Source organism: Squalius cephalus (assembly GCF_949319135.1).
Source record: "Squalius cephalus genome assembly, chromosome: 2".
Classification (NCBI taxonomy): Eukaryota; Metazoa; Chordata; class Actinopteri; order Cypriniformes; family Leuciscidae; genus Squalius; species Squalius cephalus.
The window spans coordinates 5,815,225-5,839,659 of record NC_137123.1 but is presented as its reverse complement, the minus strand read 5'-3'; the positions used below and the strand labels follow the sequence as shown (position 1 = coordinate 5,839,659).

Here is a 24,435-nt window from a genome sequence, read left to right as displayed (position 1 = left end):
AAGCTGGGTCGCGTTCATTACAGATCAGTTGGTCGCGTGAGGTGGATGAGAAGAGAACACGATGTAATAATATTACATTTAAAAATAAATCCTTGAAAATGTTATTCACTATCTACTGTATTTATTTATCCATGATTGGCGTAATATCGTGTGTAGTATACATTTTCATATGTTCATGTATGTCATGCAAATACATGTGACGGCTTGCAACTTTTTAAAGAAACACACAAGCAAAACTAAACACATAAATCATTATTATTTAAATATACTTGAAGTAAAACAACCTTAAAAAAAGGTTGAACTATTTAAACTATTTTAAAGTAAATAGTGTAAATAAACTATGTGAGATTTATATTTAACTATGTTGTACATAAAATGTATGTAATCTCACATACTATTTTGTCATTATGAATATTCTTTAGATTGGTTCATTAATGATAAATGTTATTTGTTGTAACCTGCAGTAAGCAGCAGTAATTATTTATGTGACTGAAAAAATGACTGCTGCTTACTGCAGGTTACAAATAAATAGTTTTAGTTGCACTAAAACTTTATTTATTGAAGTGTTACCTTACCTTTTTGTTTACATTTTAATTTCTTAGTAAATATTTTTTATTGCAAAAAGAATTTTGCATAAATAGTATGTACAATAAATGTTCATTTAGTTTCACCAATATTCATGTCTCTCATTTACTGTATTCACATGTATTGTATCGGCCTCATATCGGCCAATCGGCCAGATTGCTTTCTCAATATCGGCATCGGCATCGGCCATTAAAAATCCCATATCGGTCGACCACTACCTGAGACTGTGATGACGCTCTCCGCCACTAGAGGGAGTTTATACAGTGGAGTTTAAAACAGCCGACTAGGAACGAAAGGAAAGGATGAAATACAGATAGTCCGAGGATTTAAAACACACACAAACACACCCACACATTTCCGAGGATTTAAACCACACACAAACACATTTCCGAGGATTTAAAACACACACACACACCCACACACACACATTTCCGAGGATTTAAACCACACACAAACACATTTCCGAGGATTTAAACCACAGACACACACACACCACACACACACACACACAGAGGTATACTATTTGCGCCACTATGGAGTGAGTTTTTTCTTCATATCAGTGGATCGAGTTACAACAAAACAAGACACACCTTTACCAGGTAGCCTAGAAACGAAAGGAAACGAGACGGAAAAGAAGGGACGCCATTCCGAGGCTTTACCTGTTACTCTGGGTGTTTAAACTGTTGCATATTTTGCGGTAAGTTCAGAACTCATTCTTCCTGTAAGCAATATTAAAATGAGCTACTATATATTTATGCTTTTCTTTACACTGGATTTTTAAACACCAATCATTATATATTTAGACAGGAAAAAACAAACCAAAATGACGAAAACATTGACTATTAACGTAACTATTAATTACTTTTGATATCCCGTGATCTTTGTTTTAGTTTTATATAATAATAGTTAGGGGAGAGCAGGGCACACACTAATGCAGGGCTAGTTGTAACACACTTGTTTTAAATAGCCTACTTCTACACATGCTAGCATGACGACGAAACTTAGTGTATTTACTAGTTGCCATATCAACACCATAGAGAAAAAAAAAAAAAAAAAGCGCCAAAATTCAGAAATTTTTGGAAGATATCACTGAACATTTATTTAACCATAGCAAAAGTAAATTTCTTACTTATGTTAATTTTTCATCTTTAGCCTATTTTTGGTGTTTATTTTAAATTAGACAATTCTGATATTATTTTATTATTTCCCTCCTCCTGCCACGCAAATATTTTACCCCTACTGGATGGCTCTTTAATGCTGATCTAACCAGCAGAAGACACTGGTTTAAATCCAAGTTGTGCAGGCGGGGTATGTTGTCACACTGCGATACAATGAGCCCCTATTAGAAATATGATATTCTATTCTATACTGTTATGAATTCTATTGTGAAAACATGAGAAAAAGGTGAATACAGACTGAGAGTCAATGTTCAGAAATTATTCATTATTATGTTTTGAACTATGTTGTATAGCTGTGTTTTCCGGTGTGTTTGTTGTCAAACTCAAAAATGATTTTATTTTTAATTATTAAAAAATGCAATTATTTTATATGAAAAAGTTAATAATTATATTTTATTGAGAAAATATTTTAGTTTGTCTTGTTTATATATTTTTTTTATTAGATTAGATAACATTTTAATCTGTCATATGGTCATGTTACAATGTACTCCACCTATGGGGCATGTTGTCACAGTTCACTTCCATTCTTTCGGGGTATATCAAGAAAAAAGTATACACTGTATTAATGTGGGAAAAAATAAATACTCTGAACCCTAAGTAGATTTACACAAACTGAAAGTCAAAAAGTGTTAGGTTGTGCCCTGCTCTCCCCTATAATAATAACTATAGTTTGTTTTATATATTATACTGTTGTTTAAGTGTTCAAGTTCGACACAGCACAACAGTGCTCAATTCTGCATCCAGATTATTACACCAGTATTAAACTTCACAAAATACTAAAGTATCACAAAACGCCAAAAGTTCACAAAAATATCTGAACAACAATTCACAATGTTTGAAATGAAATAACCAAACTGTGCTTTATTGTGTTTAAAGGGTTAGTTCACCCAAAAATGAAAATTCTGTCATTAATTACTCACCCTCATGTCATTCCACACTCTTCTTCGTAACACAAATGAAGATCTTTTTGATGAAATCTGAGCGCTTTCTGTCCCTCCCATAGAGATCCAATGCAACTTGCATTCAAGGTCCAGAGTGGTAGTAAATACATCATTAAAGTAGTCTAATCCATGTGACTCCAGTGGTTTAACTCCAGTGTTGTGCTTTGTTTGAACCGGTTTAAACATAAAAGGCTAAAAGTTTTTGAAATTTTCAGTGCATGTCTGTGTGAGGTAAAATGACACACGCTGTTGAAGCTCCGCCCCCTGTGCTGGGAGCAGCAGCTCATTTGCATTTAAAGGAACAGACAAAAAGTGACAATTTTAACATGTTATATAAAAATATCTGTGGGGTATTTTGAGCTAAAACTTCACATACACACTCTGAGGACATCAAAGACTTATTTTACATCTTGTGAAAAGGGCATTATTATGGTCTCATTGGAAAATTAATTTAGATGAGATTAGATAGAACTGTATTGATCCCACACTTGTATGTCATGGACTTCCGAAGATTTGTTTGGTCACGTGCCTTTTCTGCTCCGCTGTGATTTGTTAGATATGGTGGAGAAAACAAGTCTGACCACCAGATGCCACTAATTGCGCATTGTGTTAAAAGCTTTGATTAATGAACCTTTTTTCGGCACAATTAGATGAAAGACTCAAATGCTTCAGAAAGCCTCGGTTTCCCATTACTACTTTATTAACGAAAATATTGATCTGCAATGCATGTTCACGAGAGCACCACGATGCATGCGTTTTGTGTTCATGCGAGATCTGACATTGTTGCGTGAACGCTCTTTGGATAATATTATTTTGTTAAAAAGGACTGCGAGCTGGATACATAAATACAACAACAACATAAAATGTAATGAAGTTCCAGTCCTCTGATGTCTTCAAAATGGCAGTTTTTCTCTGCAGATGATCGTTTTCTCATGTGAAATCCATGAGAAAAGTCTTTGTTTCTGTTTAAGTACAATTAATTGTTTATTATGGCCAAAATAATTAGTTATTAGTCACAGTTATGCTCAGTTTTGGTTTAGTTTTCTATCAGTCTGTTTAATCACCAGTGTTCTTGTTCTTTTTTTCCTTTTCCTGCCATAATCAGTTTCCATGGATATGCATTTGTTCATCAGAGCTGTTCGTCATTTAGTTCATCACCATGTGTATTTAAGTTCCTCACCTTCACTCATTCTTTGTCCGGGATTGTTGGTGTTTACTCTGCACTCTCGAGTTGTTCATTTCTGTTAATAAACCTTGTTACTATTTTGAAACTCTTAACCTGCCTTCATCTTCATCATCTTTGGCCTTTAAACGTGACATTATTATGAACAGACAGTGCCTTTCACAACAGTATAAGGAATGGTAAAATCACAGGATATAGCTTTAATGTTTATGTGACTCTGCATTTTTATGCATAAACCAAATATTTAGTAATTCTAACAACATGAATTGTAAATTAAATTTTTGTTGTTTACTTGTGTTACGTCCAGAGCCGTAAGGTTCTGTTTGTGTGTGTTCAGCTGTGCTGTTTTCTCTTTCTCTATCCCGGTCTCTCTTCATAGGAAAAATGGTTCCACCTGGTACAGATAATCAATGGCCTGCTGTGATTGGATGCTGGGAGTATTTAAACTGCAAACACCATCAGAGCTGAGTTGGTGGTGGCTTGACTGTGTGCAGCAGCAGCAATGAGGTCCCTTCTTCAACCCCAGACCTGAGACTTTGTTGAAGCCAGTAGTGAACAGTGTATCTCTACCTTATATTGTGTGTACTACTTAGTGAAGTAGTTTTCTCTTTTTAGTCTCTTTCTATTTCAATCCCTGATTGAGACTTTAAAGGCAGAAGTGAGTGTTACCTTTAATGGTTTAATCATTATTTGACTTAATGGATAATTTTCTCTTGGTTTATTTGAAGTTTGTTACTTAATCATTTATTTCTTTATTTTGTGAGGTTAGTAGGGAGGTGGGTGCCATTTATTTTGAATCATACTTTTTTCTCCTGTTTATGCTAGCAAGGGAGTTAGTTTATTTTGTTGTACTTTTGTTTTCTTTTCTTTTAGTTTAGGTAGTCTGATTAATGAGGAGTAAGATTGATTTATGTTTGTTGTTTTGGCTATACCCCCTTCTGAATTTGATACCTCTCTTTTTCTTTTGCCTAATTTGTAAATAAAACTACTTTCTTGAATGAGATCACTATGTGGTTATTGTGAAACAACTCTGGGTCTGGAGACGGGGTGGCTTCATGCTGTTGCACATTCATTTCACCACCATCCATTTTTACTGTTTCATTCCTCCCCTAGACCAATCAGGAAATCGTAACAACTTGCTTGGTGAAGAAGAGGAGAGAAGTGTATCCAGCTCTGTTTAATAAAAGACATGTTCTGTAAAAAATAAAACACTGAAAAGAAAAAAAATACGGCACTATAATTGGTAGGAAACAATTTACAATTTAATAAAGTTAGTAAAAAATTATAGAGATATTAAGAAGAATAACAAATGTTCCTGTAGAGATTGGTGATAGTCTGTGTGATGATTCAGCTCAAGAAAATGAGATTTCAAAGTAGGCTATATTTTGACAGATTTAAAAAACAAAAATGTGGGAATAAAGATTCCTGATCCCGAACACAAAGAAGCATTTCAGCATAAATGTGTTTATCAGGAGGATGTGGTTCCAATTAGAGCTATTATTATGAGAAAAATCACTCAATTTCTTATATTACACTGAGCTGCTTTTGCATGTTATTATAATATGGGGATAAATAGTTAGATTGCAATGTCATGTAGATTAAGACTGCACTAACGTTGTATTGAATAATTGTGCTACAGAATTTAACTCTGTGTTTCCACATAAAAGGTCTGAAATCAGTCTCTCCACACTCTTTTGGCAAATGAGAGTAGGATAAAACTAAAATGAGTTTCCATAATGAGAGAGAAGATGAGAACACTGCCTCTGAAACGAGTTCTCCATCTCCTGGATCAAGCTGTGAGTCTGTGAAGAGTGATCATTCCAAGACTAGAGATCCTCCTACATTCAGTGATGCAACAGTGACCTCTGACCCCAGGTAAGACACTGGCCATTTTTGGACTGGCAGATGCTTTTATTACAAGTGTTTTACAGTGCATTCCAGAAGCTTAAAGTGGGTGAGTGGTGATACTGAACCTTCACAGAGAAGCACAAAATCACTTTCCAGAACGCTTGTGATTCACAGATTACAGCAAAGTTTAACCATCATAGAGTGACAGTTTATCATTTGAATGTGTTTTTAAGCCATGTTAGTTTAAACATCAAATACAAGAAATCAAAGACTGTAACTCACGCGCTGTTTTGTGCGCGCACACACACACACACACACACATGCACACAGAGAGCCAAGCAGACAGCACGTGATGTTCGTGAACACCGAACTCCCTTCCCTTTCTTATCTATTTGTGCTTAAACGGACATGTCCACAGAAAATTAAGTCAAAATGCCCGTCCTGACGAGTATCCTCGTAAACGCAGTCGGTTATGAGTTGTAAACAGAGAAAGAAAATGGATGCTCATCATTACCGTTATTGAATACATGCATTCGTTCTAAAGTGACAGCAGCCCAATATACCCGCAACTGTTTGTGTCACCAAAGTTAATCAAACAACAAAAGAGAAAGAGAAAATCACTTTTGTAGCTTTAACAAAGGTAAACTGTATTAATTCTATGAATTTTATTAATTTATACAGTGCATACTAAGCTGTGTTATTTTACATTTGATTGTTCAATGTCTGTACCTGAATACAGTTAATTTACCTGAAAAACATAAAGCACTGCTTATTTCATCTGTGTCTTTGTTCTATTGTATTCATCTATGCTTGTAAGTTGTTATTATTTTCTATGCAGATGCACTACCCTACAAAATTACCCCAATCATCCTAGAATGATTCATTCTTTACAAATAGAGCTATTCAAATCATCACATTAAGTTGTTTTCATATCGCATCGCAATATATATTGCAGAAAAATAAAATATCGCAATGTTAGTCGTTTTCAATATGTGAAAAGTGAATGACTAATGAAAAGCATCTGCTAAACTAAATTAATAAAAAAAAGTGTGAAGACAAACTTAGAAGTTGGCTTGAGAAAGCCAGACCAGAAAGTTTTTAAAGGTTTTTAAATAGTTTTAAGGTTTTCAGTTAGAAATTTAAAGTAATTTTAAAGTCCACATGAAATCAAAATTGACCATATTTACTTTGTTTGCCTAAATTGATCGTTTTGTGGTGAACAATTCATCCATGCAAGTCAATCCACACAAAAAAAATTTTTGGCTTCGTAATCTTTAATCAAAATCTGAAAATGCCCCTCCCCTCTGCTTTGGAGGACCTTCCCTGATGACGTAGGTTTGAGGACTTGGGTTGTGAAACGCTTAACCACTCCCCTCAAACCGTTAGTCTGTTATGAGCAGAGATGGAGAGGAGGAGCGCTAGAGTAAAACCCTGCCCTCTGTTCAATATTCCCTTTCACTGGGAAATACGTCACAGCACTGGAGAAAAGTCGTTTGCAACTTCCGGTTCACGCGGACTTTAAAGTTTGATTGTTTTGTAGGCAGCAGTCTATTATATTGCTAGCATGATTTAGCACGCCAGGCTAGCATGTTGCTGGCATGATTTAGCATGTTGCTAACATGATTTAACAAGTTGTTGCTTGCAAGATTAACACATTGCTAACATGCTGCTGGCATTATTATGATTTAGCATTTGCTAGTATGATTTAACATGTTGCTAGCATGATTAAGTGCATTGCTAGCATGATTTAACATGTTGTTAGCATGATTTAGCACATTGTTAGCATGTTGTTAAGATGATTAACATGTCTATCACACTCCTCCTACTCTACAACCACTAGACTAGACCTGTCTAGTCCTGACGGAATATTCAAATGAGCCAAGACTTTTCAAACTCACAACTGTCATTCAAATATACATTCCATGAAGACCTTTATACTCAATGAATATGCCATTCTATGTACTATTTCTAATCCATTGAAACTCATAAACTCATTTTATCTATCTATCTATCTATCTATCTGAAACATTCTAACAATGTGATAACACATACTAGCAACAGCATAGCAACACCCTAGAAACCACCTGAGTAACCTAGCAACCACACAGCAACACCCTGGCAACCACTACAAATACCTTTAACAACAGCATAGCAACACCCTAGCAACCACACTGAGCACCATAGCAACCACCCCTTGTGCCCTAGCAACCGTATAGCTATACCTTAGCAACCACCATTAGTACCCTATAAACTGCATAGCAACACCCTAGCAACCAACTCAAGTACCCTTGCAAATTCATAGCAAAACCATAGCAACCACTCCGAGCACCCTGGCAACCGCATAGCAAAACCCTAGCAACCACCCATAATACCCAAGCAACCGCATAGCAACCACCCAGAAGTACCTGAGCAACTTCATAGTAACACCCTAGCATGCACCCTGAGTACCTTAGCAACCACTTAGCAACACCATAGCTACCAGCCCAAGTGCCCTAGCAAACAAACAACAACAACAACAACACCTTAGCAACCACTCATTTATGCTTCCTCTCTATTTTTTATCAGTCTGTCTGCCTATCAAAAATTCTATCTTTTAAAATTGGTAAACTTTAAATTATTTCAAACTTAACCTGTAAACCATAAAGCTTGGGTTGTTAGCTGTTAAAACTACGTCAAACTTTCTGGTCTAGCTTTCTCAATCCAACTTTAGTTTGTTTACAAACTGTAATCATCTAATTTATAATACAAATCTACAAAATGAACCAAACTTTCATAAATACATGACATAAATGACCAGATTTCCTCTGAATTATTAACTGGCTATTGTTACCAATCAAGTAAAATCAGTGTAAACTAAATTCATCTTAACACTGCACAGTAGCACAGAAGCTGCATGGAGTGACATTTAGGTGTGGTATTTATGAATTTGCACTGCAATTACAATTGCATAAATAATGTTACAAGATTAATGTTTTAAATATAAAACTATGAATATAGAAATATTAAATGTGCAAAAAGATGAAATAATAGGCCTACTTTTAGATGGTAAACTAAAACCACCGGTAGGTGGCAGCAAGTTTTAATGATTGAGTCAATAAACCAAAGCATCGTGAAACATTCAATAAGGTGCTAATTCTACACATAATTTACTACACAGGGCATAACAGAAAGGCATCAGACTTAAAACGATTCTTGTAATATTTTTGCTGGCATGCTGGTTCAAATTAACGTTTTAAATAGTGTACCTGCCACACACACAACATCCCTTGTGGTACTACCATATTAAGGATACTACCGTTTCAAAAATACAATGGCATCGCCAGTATTTTGAAGCTGTAGTATCGCCATAATACTGCAGTACCGGTATACCATGCAATCCTAATAGCTAGTGCTCTAACATTCTGTTTTCTTTGTCAGTATCAGCAGGAGGAAGAGACAAAGATCAGAGTCTCCAGAACCCAGCGGTGTGTCTCTGAAGAGTAACACATCCATGAAGCAACCCCTTACTTTCAGTGATGGACCAATGACATCTGACCCTCCGTTAGTATGAACCTTTATTTGCTAATTTACTGCTGTGCATCTCAGATAAGTAAGATAATTTAAAATAATAATACAAAAACTCAATTAAACAAAACTATTATGCAACATATGGGTACTGAAGACTGTAGTATGCTCTGATTGCTATTACGGTTCTAAATCACCTTAGAGGACTATTTACACAATTAACCCCCTGAGGTCGGCTATCGCGCCGGCGCGATAGGCTCGTTTTTTTCACTATCAGTGAAAAAAATAAATAAAATAAAAATATTAATTTTTATTTTATATGCTAGTGTTTTACATCAATCGATCCTGTTAAGTGTGTATTATTTTTGTGTATACTCACAATAAAAACAAAGTGTTGTGCTTTTCGCCAAATAAAGAAAAATAAACATGATGCGAGTTCTGCCTCCTCTCTGTCATTCTGAAACGCGTCCGAAAATGATCTGTAACTCAGCGAATACTTTTCACACAGACACGTGAGATATGTCTTTATGAAGCTGACATTCTCTTCTTTTAAGTGAAGTAATTAATATAAAAAACAAATGTTTTCAACTCATGTAATCCGTTTGAAAGCAAGGAGAGGTGCCGTTTTTTTCCTTCTCCCTCATTATCTGTAATAAGCTGAGGCCGCCCCGCCCCCGGCGCTTTTCACATGGTAAATAGTTTAGGTAATCTCTGCTTCGCACACGCCCCCCGATCAATGCCTTGAAAACACGAAGTTTCATCAGCTCAGATTCACTGATAATTCATCGTGTTTAGAGAGGATCGATGGCTCGTTTCTCCGGCAAAGACGCTCTTCAGATGATTCTGGACAGCGAGGAAGAATTCACCTTTTCCTCAGAGGAAGATTGTAATTCAGACGAAGAACGGCAGCATTTTCAAGAGCGAATTGATCCCGCAGAGGATACAAGTTCAGAGTAAGTTGTTTACTGTTATATAATTCCTTTTCTGATAATATAGAACTTTATATATATTTAATTTCTGAATTTTTAGACTATATTTTCCCTAGTTTTGGCTTGCTTTTGACAACTTACAGGAACGATTGCCTTACAATATCCCTAACATCCGTGGAACTTATATGCTCAAGTGTAAACTTTTTTTTTAAATGTGATATTGCTCTTTAAACATATTTGTATATTAAATATATTTCACTCAGTTTTGATTAGCTTATGACACTGATTCATGCTAAAATACTGCATTATGCATAATGTAGATTGTTTGCGAATATCTGCTTATAGGTTATATGTGGTTTAGTGCAACTATTTCAGCCTCCGGTAAAATATGTGATACTGTCTAAATACATTATATTTTTATATAAATGTTCTGGTTTTGGTTGGCATATGACAGTATTTATCATGCTGCAGATGTTTTTGAATACAGACTGTGTAAATGTTTTAGTGATGTGTCGTTCGCGAACGATCCGTTTATTGCGTGCTTCACTAAATGCGTGCGGTCTATATGGCCCATCAATGGTCCATAACCATCAATTGCTCACCAGTTTACTTTGAATAATGTATGCTAACAGTTTTATTTTAATTTAATTTTTTGTAGGAATGTGTCTGCTTCAAGCTCTCCTTCTCCAGCACCCCGCAGAGGGGCACGCAGGTGTCGTTCAGTTCTCAGTGCGATCGAGAATCATACTGAGTAAGTACATATACGTAATATTTTACAGATGAAATGTTGCCTAATTGTGTTTACATCATAATAATATAAAAGTAGCCTACCTATTCTTGTGTGAAATGACAAAAACAGTTGTCTTTTTTTATCCATGGCCATTAGTGAATAATAATGATAATACAAGTTCTTTTATTGTGTTATCAGCATGCTCACGTGTTTTTTTTTTTTTATTTGTTTTTTTACAGATGTGACAATGAACATGTCCAAGCACCTGTCCCGAAGAGAGCCAAATCTAACCAGCAGGCAAGCAACAGGCAGTCCACTCTGGCATGGAAAACAGAGACTGATGTTGACATGGTACCGCAGACTGTGCAATTCTGTCCTGCACGGGAAATTGGACCGCAACTGAGTTCTGTAGACTCACATTCGCCCATGAGTCTATTCAAACAATTTTTTTCAGAAAGTGCTGTGTCAACTCTGTGCCACAACACAAATGCTCAGGCTGCCAAAGCAACGGCAAAGGGCTGCAAATATAAATGGACAGATGTCAGCATCAGTGAGATGTACCGATACATTGGGTTGCTGTTCTACATGGCCATGGTGAAGGTCAGCTCCATCAGCGACTACTGGCGGCAAAGCAGTGTTTTCTCTGTACCATTTCCAGCTACAGTTATGTCCCGGGACAGATACCGCACCATTTCATGGAATGTGCACATGAGTCACCCAGATGCAGATATGGATAATGACAGAAAGAGGGGCACAGCTGAACATGACCGTCTCTTCAGGGTCAAACCTCTCATGGACACTATTCGTCATGCTTGTAAAGCCATCTATCATCCTAAAAGAAACTTAGCTGTGGATGAAAGAATGGTGGCATGCAAAGCACACACAGGTATGACACAGTACATGAAAGCCAAACCAACCAGATGGGGTTTCAAGTTGTTTGTACTTGCAGACTCATCAAATGGATACACTGTGGACTTTTCTGTGTACACCGGAAAGAACAGCTTTCCCACAGGCCATGGACTGTCATATGATGCTGTAACATCTCTTTTAGACTGTAAAGTTTTAGGCTCTGGGTACCATGTGTACATGGACAATTTTTATACAAGTCCAAAGCTCCTAAAAGACTTGTTTGCAATGAAGTTTGGTGCATGTGGGACTTACAGGGACAACAGGAAGGACTGCCCTCGGAATGCAGCTAATTCACTCTCTAAAAAATCTGCCAGGGGATCCATCAGGTGGGTTCGGGATGGACCTCTTGTATTCGTAAAGTGGATGGACACACGAGAGGTATCTGTCTGTTCTACTATCCATCCTGCTTATTCAGGAGACACTGCACAGAGGAGGGTGAAAACACAAGATACATGGAGGACAAAGACATTTCCATGTCCTGCACCTGTGACTGCCTACAACAAACACATGGGGGGTGTTGACCTGTCTGATCAGCTGATACAGTACTACACTGCACAACACAAAACCATGAAGTGGTACAGAAAGATCTTTCTACACTTCTTGGACATTGCTTCCACCAACTCTTTCATTGTGCACAAAGAGCTACATGGTAACTTGTCCCATAAAGAGTTTATGGAGCAGCTTATAACAGAGCTCTGTGGTGTGTCACAGAAAACAGCACTAAAACGGACCAATAGTGACCATGTGCCGGTTCCAGGAGCTGAGCTGGCATCAGATGACAGGGATGCTGCCACAGTTGGTCGCCGCAATTGTGTGCATTGCACAGCAGTGCGTGGTAAAAGACAATTAACACCATGGAAATGCCAGGCATGCAATGTTCACTTATGTCTTCAGTTAAACAGGAACTGTTTTCAGGAGTGGCATAAAGATGTGTGACTGTGTTCAGATGTGTGTGCTCTGCTGACCAACTTCCACTAACCACCAGCCTTCAGAAATCATTCTGATATGATGACTATTTTTTTAAATCAATGTTGGAAACTGTTGTGCTGCTTAATATATATTTTTTATAACCTGTGATAGTTTTTTCAGGATTCTTTATTTTGCTCACATTTGATTTGCTTAGAGCCCGCATCAACGGGGCATGAGCATTTACTGTGAGATACCTGCCTTTACTTTTGTTTATCGTTTATCATTGCTTTGTTTATAGCAGACTGATTATTTTTTATTTTGCTCACATTTGATTTGCTTAGAGCCCGCATCAACGGGGCATGAGCATTTACTGTGAGATACCTGCCTTTACTTTTGTTTATCGTTTATCATTGCTTTGTTTATAGCAGACTGATTATTTTTTTATTTTGCTCACATTTGATTTGCTTAGAGCAAATTTAGAACATTTAGTTCCTCCACATAGAGGAATTACAATAAAACAGATTGAAAAACAAAACCTTTGAATCTCCTCTACTTCTTTGTTCAGGCTGCTTCACTTGAATGGCCCATTAGCCATAGGGGGGTGTCTATGTCACACCCCTGGTCTGAATCTCATTAATATTGATAGGGCATTACCACTCCCACGCATAAACCTCTTCTGACAAAAAAACTGACTTGCAAAGTTTAAATCAATGTATTGTGTTCTGTGAACGATTAGGCAGGATGATTTTCACATAATTTTGAAGAAAAAACAATATGCAACATCATCCATTAGTCAAAAGTCTTGTTTACACATTTTTAGTATGTGTTTTATGGCCTCATTTCAGCAACTTTCATTTTTATTTTTTTCAATAACCACGCATAAACATTATTCTCTTAAAAATTCTAACATATACATTCATGTTGGTCGCATATTATGGTAGCCCTGTTTGTGCTATATAGAGTGAATTTACACCTTTGTCATTAACATGTTTATAAATAACTGAAAAAAGCACAAATGTCAGAGCATGTCAGAACACCTCCAGGGCCCAGAAAACAGCTCAGACCTCAGAGGGTTAATGTCCAGTAACTAGGAGAGGAGTAAAGAAGCCAGAGTCACTCAGTGTATTAATTGGTCAAATAAAAGAATGAATTATTTTCTCACAATGTCAACAAAATGTAAATATGACTCAAATAAAACAGCGTAGGCCTACGCAAAATAACCAAACAATAAAATAATGTGCTTTGATTCAAAAGATACAATGATGTTGAGATAAGGCAATGAAGTGGTGTTATTAAGAGTACTCAGTCTTAAAGGGTAACTCTCGCCAAAATGCAACCTAGGGTCTTTTTGTTAATCTACTCGAGGCAGACTTTCTTTTAAAAGCATAATTAGAATGGAAACGGCACTTTTAAGTTTGACCATATTTTCGTTTTAGGTTAAATGCCTTGTGAATGGGAGTGAATGGGGCACTTTTATGATAGCATCAAAAATCGCTAATCGCCTACTAAGAAGGTTCGACACAACATGAAACTTACGAAGTATCACCAGGGGCTCTACACATGAACTTGAGCATTGAGAACATTGTTTGTGTACAAAGAGTTTACTAAAAAGAAAGATTTTGCAGGAGATTAGGCTCTAAATGAGTTCAGTGATTCAGGTCAAATATGATTGTTAAAACACAACCAACACCACCCCATCATATTTTCTCTTTTTTCATCTGGCAGTTATAACTGAATTACAGCAGCCAAACTAAATCTAAAGTTAAAAAATATAAGGGTCAAGAGCCCAACTAAAGCAGACACTGATCTCCATAATGGTGACTTATTTTTTTGGTTTTCTCCTTCGGTGATTCTGCTTGTTAACATCAGGTGTCTTCAATAATGCTCAATGATCACTCAATTAATCTCATTAACTTTAACACTGCTTCAGGGTTACTTATAACACTCTGAGAGTGTGGATTATATAAACACTGAGCAGTGTTAATTTAACTTCTGGGGATTTTGCTGTGAAAACATTTATATTGAAAGTACTGAAGATTTTGAAATTTTGAAGGACTGAATTTTTTTTTTATGGCAATCTCTCAATACTCTACTCTACATAATACAGTAAGCTTCAATGAACAATACCACTGAGAACAAACACATGTTTACATTGCTAAGAGTTGCTTAGGGTGTTGTGTAGTAACACACAGAACCGTTGGTGGAAGCGGTCATAGCCATGTTTTATCTTGAGTAAAACACATATATTGACCAATCAGAATCAAGGACTAGAACTAACCGTTTTATAATAACTATACAACCGTAAAATGTAAGTTATGGGCTGGAGAAACGTGTCTCAAGGGCATTTAACAATATGTACATCTATAAAAGCCCTTTAATCAACTTTGTTACTTATTTTCACCCAAAATTATAGAGTACAAAAAATGACATATCATTAGCAGATAATTAGACCAGCAAAAACAGCACGACACCTTCCATTCAAATTAAAATGATTAGCAGCTTTTCATCTCCATTCATTGTTCATGTATACTCATGTCTGGTTTTGGTTTGATTCATTTAGCAAGTCAACAAGGACATCTTAAGAACATTTCATTTCACATTATGCATCTCTGTAATTAGTGGTGGATCCTCCTCTCCTGTGCGCACTTATTTTTCTTTTTGTTTCAGCAATGTGGAAACAGATGTTCAGACTGTAGACCAGCAGAAGGATTCTCCTCAACCAATGTATGCTGAACTACAGACAATCAAAGACCAGCACAAATCCAGCATAAAGATCAAGTATGAGAGATTTTTTGAGGGAACAAAACTACAGGTGAAAACAAACAAAATCCAAGAGAATGAAACCCTCCTGAACAGGATCTACACACAGCTCTACATCATAGAGGGAGAGAGAATAGGAGTGAACGAAGAACATGAGGTTTTACAGATGGAGAAAACAGCCAGAACACAACGCTCACAAGACACTCCAATCTTCTGCAATGACATCTTTAAAGCCTCACCTGTACTAGGATGTGAGAAGAAAGACCAAATCAAGACTGTTCTTACTAAAGGCATCGCTGGAATCGGGAAAACTGTCTCTGTGCAGAAGTTCATTCTGGACTGGGCCGAGGGGAAAGCCAATCAGGATGTAGATTTTGTGTTTGTGCTTCCATTTCGAGAGCTGAACTTGATCCGAGATCATCAGTACAGTCTTCACAAACTTCTGCTGGACTTTCATCCTGAACTTCAAGATCTGGACACAAAGATGTATGAAGAGTGTAAAGTTGTGTTCATCTTTGATGGTCTGGATGAAAGCAGAATCACACTGATGTTCTCAGATGATCAGAAAGTTTCTGATGTGACTGAGACTTCATCAGTGGGTGTGTTGATGTCAAACCTCATTAAAGGAGAGCTTCTTCCCTCTGCTCTCATCTGGATCACCTCCAGACCAGCAGCAGCCAATCAGATCCCCTCCAATTACATCAACCGTTTGACAGAGATTCAGGGATTCAATGAGTCTCAGAAGGAGGAATATTTCAGGAAGAGAATCAGTGACGAGCATCAAGCCAGCAGAATCATCTCGCACATCAGAAGAGCAAGAAGCCTCCACATCATGTGCCACATGCCTGTCTTCTGCTGGATCTCATCCACTGTGCTTCAGAAGCTCCTGGAAGAAGATCTGAGTGCAGAAATCCCTCAAACTCTGACTGAAATGTACATCCACTTCCTGTTGATTCAGATCAACATGAGGAATCAGAAGTATGAAGAGAGAGATCCAGATAAACTCTTGCAGTCCAACAGAGAAGTGATTGTGAAACTTGCTGAAGTGGCTTTCAAACAGCTGATGAAGGGCAATATTATGTTCTATGAGGAGGACCTGAGAGAGAGCGGCATAGACATCACTGACGCCTCAGTGTATTCTGGGATTTGCACTGAGATCTTTAAGGAGGAATCTGTGATTCATCAGAGGAAAGTCTACAGCTTCATTCATCTGAGCATTCAGGAGTTTCTTGCTGCTTTCTATGTGTTTAACTATTATGTAATGATACATATTAACAAATTGCAGTTTTTCGATATTGTGCATAATCTACAAAGGGAAATAATCAATAAAGCTCTTGAGAGTGAGAATGGACAGCTGGATCTGTTCCTGCGGTTCCTGCTTGGCATCTCACTGGAGTCCAATCAGAGACTCTTACAGGATCTACTGACACACACAGAGAACAGCTCAGAGAGCATCAGGAGAACCACACAGTACATTAAAGAGAAGATCAAAGATGGACATGGACTCTCTGCTGAAAGATCGATCAATCTGTTCCTCTGTCTGCTGGAAGTGAAAGATCAGACTCTGTCCAGTGAGATTCAGGAGTTTGTGAAATCAGACAAACTCTCAGAGAAGAAACTCTCTCCTGCTCACTGCTCAACAATCGCCTACATGCTTCAGATGTCAGAGGAGGTGCTGGATAAGCTGGATGTTCAAACATACAACTCATCAGATGAGGGTAGAAGAAGACTGATCCCAGCTGTTATCAACTGTGCAAGAGCTTTGTGAGTACATACACAGTTGGTCATAAATATTGTATATATATACACTCACCTAAAGGATTATTAGGAACACCTGTTCAATTTCTCATTAATGCAATTATCTAATCAACCAATAACATGGCAGTTGCTTCAATGCATTTGTGGTGTGGTCCTGGTCAAGACAATCTCCTGAACTCCAAACTGAATGTCAGAATGAGAAAGAAAGGTGATTTAAGCAATTTTGAGCATGGCATGGTTGTTGGTGCCAGACGGGCCGGCCTGAGTATTTCACAATCTGCTCAGTTACTGGGATTTTCATGCACAACCATTTCTAGGGTTTACAAAGTATGGTGTGAAAAGGGAAAAACATCCAGTATGCGGCAGTCCTGTGGGCGAAAATGCCTTGTTGATGCTAGAGGTCAGAGGAGAATGGGCCGACTGATTCAAGCTGATAGAAGAGCAACTTTGACTGAAATAACCACTCGTTACAACCGAGGTATGCAGCAAAGCATTTGTGAAGCCACAACACACACTACCTTGAGGCGGATGGGCTACAACAGCAGAAGACCCCACCGGGTACCACTCATCTCCACTACAAATAGGAAAAAGAGGCTACAATTTGCAGGAGCTCACCAAAATTGGACAGTTGAAGACTGGAAAAATGTTGCCTGGTCTGATGAGTCTCGATTTCTGTTGAGATATTCAGATGGTAGAGTCAGAATTTGGCGTAAACAGAATGAGAACATGGATCCATCATGCCTTGTTACCACTGTGCAGGCTGGTGGTGGTGGTGTAATGGTGTGGGGGATGTTTTCTTGGCACACTTTAGGCCCCTTAGTGCCAATTGGGCATCGTTTAAATGCCACTGCCTACCTGAGCATTGTTTCTGACCATGTCCATCCCTTTATGACCACCATGTACCCATCCTCTGATGGCTACTTCCAGCAGGATAATGCACCATGTCACAAAGCTTGAATCATTTCAAATTGGTTTCTTGAACATGACAATGAGTTCACTGTACTAAAATGGCCCCCACAGTCACCAGATCTCAACCCAATAGAGCATCTTTGGGATGTGGTGGAACGGGAGCTTCGTGCCCTGGATATGCATCCCACAAATCTCCATCAACTGCAAGATGCTATCCTATCAATATGGGCCAACATTTCTAAAGAATGCTTTCAGCACCTTGTTGAATCAATGCCACGTAGAATTAAGGCAGTTCTGAAGGCGAAAGGGGGTCAAACACAGTATTAGTATGGTGTTCCTAATAATCCTTTAGGTGAGTGTGTATTGATAAACTCCATTTATTGATACTAGAAATATATTTCCAGGCGAATGTTTCCGCATACACTGTCACAATGTTTTCATTGCCTGCTTGATCAGTAACTGTCTCTACGTAGCAGTTTATAAAGACATCTGACATTTTAACATTGTTGCTGTTTAATTGGCAAATCCATCATGACAGAGAAAATTAATCAGAATTTTAAGTCTTAGAATTTTAATCCCTGATTTGTTAATCTATGTTTAAAATTAAGTGGTGCAACACAACTCGATTTATAATAAAGACCAGATCAACAAATACTAGATTAGCTCTAATCTGTGCTTTAATTTAATCCTTATTGGTGCAACCCACCCATAGTCGCTTGATTCACTGATCTCATCCAGTGCTTAATCAAATGTTACATTATTAACAGACTTCGTCTTCAATAGGCATGCATGATAGAAAATATGTTTGTTGGTCAAGTTCAGAGTAGGGCATGGATTGATGAGCGAATATCATCAAACAAGTTACAAAACTGTAAAAGAGAGGTGTCTAATGCCGCACAAATAAGAGAAATAGTTTGAGCTCAGTCTAGAGCAGACTTAATCTGAGAATCTGAGACAAATTCAAAAAAAAAATTCTTTTTTTTTTCTTTTTTTTCATAAACACTGTTACAAAGGCTACAAAACGCACATTAAAAGCTAAGAGACAAACTGCGCAACTAAATGAAACACTGATCACCATAATGGAGAGCAAATATTTTCAATAGAACATCATTATCTAAACCTCTGTTAATTCTCAATAAGAACTTCTGTAGACATGACGGAAATAAAGTCAATCTGGTTAGTAATAAGTGAAGCTGGTAATGCTGTTTGTGGAGTTGGTTTAATCCTCCTCTGCTGAGATCTTGAGAGATTTATTGTCTTTATATCTTCAGTCGGTTTCATCTAAGACTGTGGCTGAAGTCATTTGTACTTCTTGTGTTCCTCTTTTCTTCAGTGATTCTGCTAGTTAACAGCAAGTGTTCATCACTAATGCTCATCATCACTTAATTAATTCCTTAATTGTCTTAATAACTTTAACTCTGATTCAGAGTTAGTTTAACAGTCTTTAAAGTGGGACCATATGTACTCTAAGCAGAGTTAATTTAACTCTGGGGATTTTTCTTTGTGATTTTGAGTTAAAAATGAGTGAAAATGTGATGTTTTCAAATCTAATTTTGGCCTCACCTGAAACGGACACAGAATCAAAACATCCCTTATTCAAGGATGTGCATTTATTGCATGGACTTAGTGTCTAAACTGTGTGCGGACAGTTCAGTTGAATAAATAAAACATATACTTAATGCTGTTAAAGCTACACTGTGTAACTTTTTTAGTTGATTCTTAGCAAAAAACACTTAGTTCTTTCAAAAATATATGTGCTCATTAATGTATATTTACTTCTTTCAAGTAATAAAGTATTCTCTTAAGTTTATAATCTGCCATTGAAAGTACATACGGGTGAGGGGTTCGAATGCCGGTCGCCATGTTGCCCCTCCATCTTGAAACTACATTAGCCAAAGAGGGACATGCCTGTAAATTCAAGCTTCGCCTTTTGCGTTTTTCACTCAGTGACACCGTGACGAATGCGAGGGGGAGATTACTCGCGAGCTCGCGAGTGCCGGCAGATTTGAAAGATAGTGTGTGTGTGTGTGTGTGTGTGTGTACTCACATTTGAAAGAGAGAATTAAAACGTCAACGCGACAGACAAATCAGCAAGACCATAGTCAATATTGGAGTAACTTTTCCCAGATGGAAAGAGCTCATGAGGAGAAAAGATTTTAAAACGGACGCCGAGGTTGCCTGCTTTCTTCTCGACAGGTAATTCAGCCTGTTGTAATTCATTTGTGTAAATTCGAAGTTTTATAGTTGCTTGTCTAACCATAGCATGGTTGTGCATAACGCCAGAACGACCTCTACTCTAGTATAACTTCATCCTCGCGTCAATGGTGAAAAAGTTTACCTTGTAACATAAATCTGTGCTGCGACGGATCACAGGTAATGAATAGTTTTAAAGGCGCAATTTTTTAAGCTATATAAAAAAAAGGACACTGTAAATTTTAGTTATTTTTAATTGCTTTTACTTTGTACACATTGTAACGTTAGCCTAATCTGATTATGCTGGGATAGCCGATTCCAAGGGTGACGTTTACCTCCTGACATCTGTCCTGTAGTTTTATTCATTTTAGACGTATTGTTTATTATTGTCATGGACGAAGTCGATAACTGGAAGCCATGTTAATCTTGGAATAATACGGCCACCGTAGGAGTTAAAACGCCCTCGGAATTGAGAGGAACAGAAACTAATTTTCACTGGGTAGTCATATACAATTTCACCGCTAGATGGGGGTAAAAATCACACAGTGTAGCTTTAAGCTAAATTTACAAAACTGTTTTCTGAAATAACCACAACATTAAAAACGTTAAAGCACTGAAATAAAAATGCGCTGTTTATCTGTCAGTCAGATGCATGTGAAAGTTGAATTCATTATTATAGCAACAGACGCCAGGCACATTCATTTCCTTTCATAACATTTTTAATTTCCTTTCTTACATGTTGGTAATATGAAATAATCAAATATGCCATTAATTGTTTTGCCTTATTCATAATTCATTCCTCTACCTGAAGACCTGACCATGCTGCTGTGGATAATCAACATTTTGAAATGTTGTGGGGTCGTTCATGCGTTACCCTAAAGACCAGCTTAATTTACCAAAACAATCATTTCAGGGACATTGCGAGTTACAGGCTAGTGTTTTTCTTCCTTCTGGCTTTGTGAAACTGCACAGCTTTTCCAGTTTTTTAAATGACATACTCCTTCCTACACCAACTACTAACTCATTTTCTGTCATGTATGCCTATTAAAGATGAATAAACCAATCAGAGTAGGTATGGGGCGGGGCAACATGTGCAGACCTGCCCCAGGTGCAGCCACACCCCGAACTGCAGGCTGCAGCCTTTCTCTCAGAAACGACAAATATTACCCAGAATGCATTGTTTTCTACGGTGTATTACCGTTTTAATGGAGAATGGTATGTTACTGTCAGAATTTGGATTTTTTTTTTTTTTGTTTGTTTGTTTTTTGTTTGATTTACAGCAAGGTTTTACAGTGCAGGAGAAAACTTTTTTTTGTTAAAAATGGAAATGACTGAAATTCTCTTGTTTGTCCTGAGTTTGAGGTGGTTTTGTTACTTTCTTGACATTAACAGTGTAAGCTAATCAGGCACAACATGACAATATTCCTGTGACTTGCAATTTGGCTGTTCATGATAAAAACATGTGTGACATCTTACAACCAAAATGTAAAAATTCTAGTTTCAAGAAAGACCGTAATTGAAACCAGTTCCAGCTGCCATGAAATTTGTGTGTTCTGTTCTCTTTCAGTCTTGCTGGCTGTAATCTCTCAGATCAGCATTGTGAAATGATATCATCAGTTCTCCAGTCCTCAAACTGTGCCTTGAGAGAGCTGGATCTGAGTAACAATGACCTTCAAGATTCAGGAGTGAAGCTACTCTCTGATGGACTGAAGAGTCCACACTGTCAGTTGAAGATACTGAGGTGTGTAAGATTTGATTTAAGGTATCTTGGATGTATCTCAGTACTTGTAATTCAAGGTGGTAATGTTTAGTGTTAATAGTGATTTTTAGGGGATCCAAGCAAAGAAATGCCAAATTTTTACTAATCAAGGAAAGTCTAAACATTCATGGTAGCAATTTGAACAGCTTAAACTTCCAGTTATGTTTCTGCAATTAACTTTTAAATTAAATCTTGCTGAGTATATTTTTTTGCATTTAATGTTTTAAGAGTATTCGATATTAACTATTTACAACTGTTTTGTAAATAAAACAAAAAGATTTATTTAAGGAACATAGGAAAACAATAACCAAGAAGTAAAGTAAAGACCTTTACACAGAGGCAATTAACTTCAGGAGAGGGCAATGCCAAAATAATAAACAAAATAAATCTAACTGTTTTAGTAAACTAAATGACATAAACACAAAACAAAGATGCAAACAAAAAACATAGACCTAAACCTACCTTCCTCTCTCAATAAACAGGAGGAAAAAAAATAATTATACATAAAATAAATGGCACCCACCTCCCTTCAGCCTACACAAAGTATTAAAAAATAATGAAACAAACTTAATACAACCTTCCCCTACCTGATGTTGAGTCAATGCAGTTAAAATTGACACATTAAAATTGATTTAACATTGTTGCAATGGTTGCTATCTATTTGGTACCCTAATCAAACACACCTAAACCAGCTAATCAATTTCTTCAGGATAACTAGAAAGCTACAGACAGGAGAGTTTATCAGGGTTGGAGCTAAACTCTGCAGGACAATGGCCCTCCAGGAACGAGTTTGCCCATCCCTGCTCTAAGCGCTACATGCTCTACATGCTCTACATGCTAAGAAATAATTATTTTTCTGTGTCCATAAAAATTGCCCTTTTCTTAGAATCAATGAATAATATTAATTTAGCTAAATCAAGGTAATCTGATTAACTGATCCAAATATTCATAATTAATCATAACAATGTATGATTTATTATTAATATTTTACCTTTGAGCTATTTTGTTACAAGAGACTAGGATGTTTATTGATGATTATGACATCATCAATAAATAGTCTATAGATTATCCCCCAGATTTATCTTGGCTATTTTTGCCACAACGACTGTGTCTTATAAACACAATTAAAACAGCCAGAGAAAAACTAATGTTATTCAAGAGACAAGAGCCCAAAACAAACTCTGATCTCCATAATAGTGACTATAAAATGATATTCTTTTCAATAAATCATCAACATCTAAACATTAATTCTCAAAAATAGGCTGTGTAAATGATGAGATGTTTCATTTTCAGTTGGAGCATGCCTTTAAGATGCATACATTTATGATTACCCTGTTGCCACATCAATTAACCTAAGACCAGAACTCTCTGAAACAGATAATTAATAACATTGTTGAAACATTATGATAGAAATCAGGTTTCTTTTATATGAAAAATATGTATTAACAGACAAATGTGTAGTTTTCCATATTTTGTATTTTATTTTTCTAATGCCTTATTTAATTTCCTGATTCTGACTTTGTGTGTCTGTAGGTTGTCAGGCTGTATGGTGACAGTGGAAGGCTGTGGTTATGTTTCTTCAGCTCTGAGTTCAAACCCCTCACACCTGAGAGAACTGGATCTGAGCTACAATCACCCAGGAGAATCAGGAGTCCAACTGCTCAACCACAAACTAAAGGATCCAAACTATGAAATACAGATACTCAAGTATGTGGGCTAGTAATGAGGGTTTCACTCAAATAACTACACTGTAACATCTAACTAGTTAGACTTTTTTTTCTTTTTTTTTTAAATGCCTTAAAAAAACTAGTAAAATAGGAATAGTATGTAGTACTGACAAAAGCTTAGTACAGTTAACCCTCTGGGGACCAAAAACGCGCCCGCGCGTTTTGCTCGTTTTTTTTTTTTAGCAATGAAAATAAACACTAAATGCTCTGTTAATTTTGATCTTTCATTTTCGTGTAATACATCAAACGATCCTGTTCAGTTTCTATTTTTTTTCTGTATACTCACAATAAAAATAAAGCGTTTTGCTTTTTGACAAATAAAGAAAAATTAACATGATGCGATTTCTGCCTTCTCACTGTCAGTAAACTCCCATTTGAAACGCGTTCGAAAATGATCTATAACTCCGCGAAAATTCAGTCAAACAGGCAAACAGACCCACGGGCATAAAGCTTGAGATCGCATCTGTTAAATGAAGTAACTTATATAAAAAACAAATATTCTCATCTTCTGTAATCTGTATAAAAAGAGAGCGACTCCAGTCGAGCTCATTACGAGCTAATTCACAGTAATGTGACACGCCCACGGAGAGCGCGTGCTATTCAAACGCAAATT

General features: G+C 37.0%; 2 protein-coding genes across 4 annotated transcripts in view; both read left to right on the top strand.

Annotated features, from left to right (window-relative positions):
- The first annotated feature begins 1,189 nt into the window (after positions 1-1,189).
- Positions 1,190-13,241, top strand: LOC307154489 (piggyBac transposable element-derived protein 4-like). 3 transcript variants are annotated; one of them, XM_079864485.1, is made up of 7 exons: positions 1,190-1,282; positions 4,267-5,130; positions 5,555-5,762; positions 9,153-9,275; positions 10,035-10,192; positions 10,827-10,919; positions 11,138-13,241. In XM_079864485.1, exons 5-7 carry the CDS (start codon positions 10,044-10,046, stop codon positions 12,741-12,743), a joined length of 1,848 nt encoding a protein of 615 aa, XP_079720611.1. In that variant the 5' UTR covers positions 1,190-1,282; positions 4,267-5,130; positions 5,555-5,762; positions 9,153-9,275; positions 10,035-10,043; the 3' UTR covers positions 12,744-13,241. The 3 variants fall into 3 exon arrangements, with proteins under 3 accessions (XP_079720611.1, XP_079720612.1, XP_079720610.1); XM_079864486.1 differs by lacking the exon at positions 4,267-5,130 and having other exon boundaries at positions 1,192-1,282; XM_079864484.1 differs by lacking the exon at positions 1,190-1,282 and having other exon boundaries at positions 3,376-5,130.
- A 2,197-nt stretch (positions 13,242-15,438) lies between these two features.
- LOC307154795 (protein NLRC3-like) overlaps positions 15,439-24,435 on the top strand; it is a gene marked incomplete at its 5' end in the record, with an annotated part of 28,809 nt that continues 19,812 nt past the window's right edge. The window contains 3 exons of the mRNA XM_079864885.1: positions 15,439-17,240; positions 21,904-22,077; positions 23,629-23,802. Of these exons, the coding sequence (XP_079721011.1) occupies positions 15,439-17,240; positions 21,904-22,077; positions 23,629-23,802 (2,150 nt within the window). The remainder of the gene's footprint in view (positions 17,241-21,903; positions 22,078-23,628; positions 23,803-24,435) is intronic.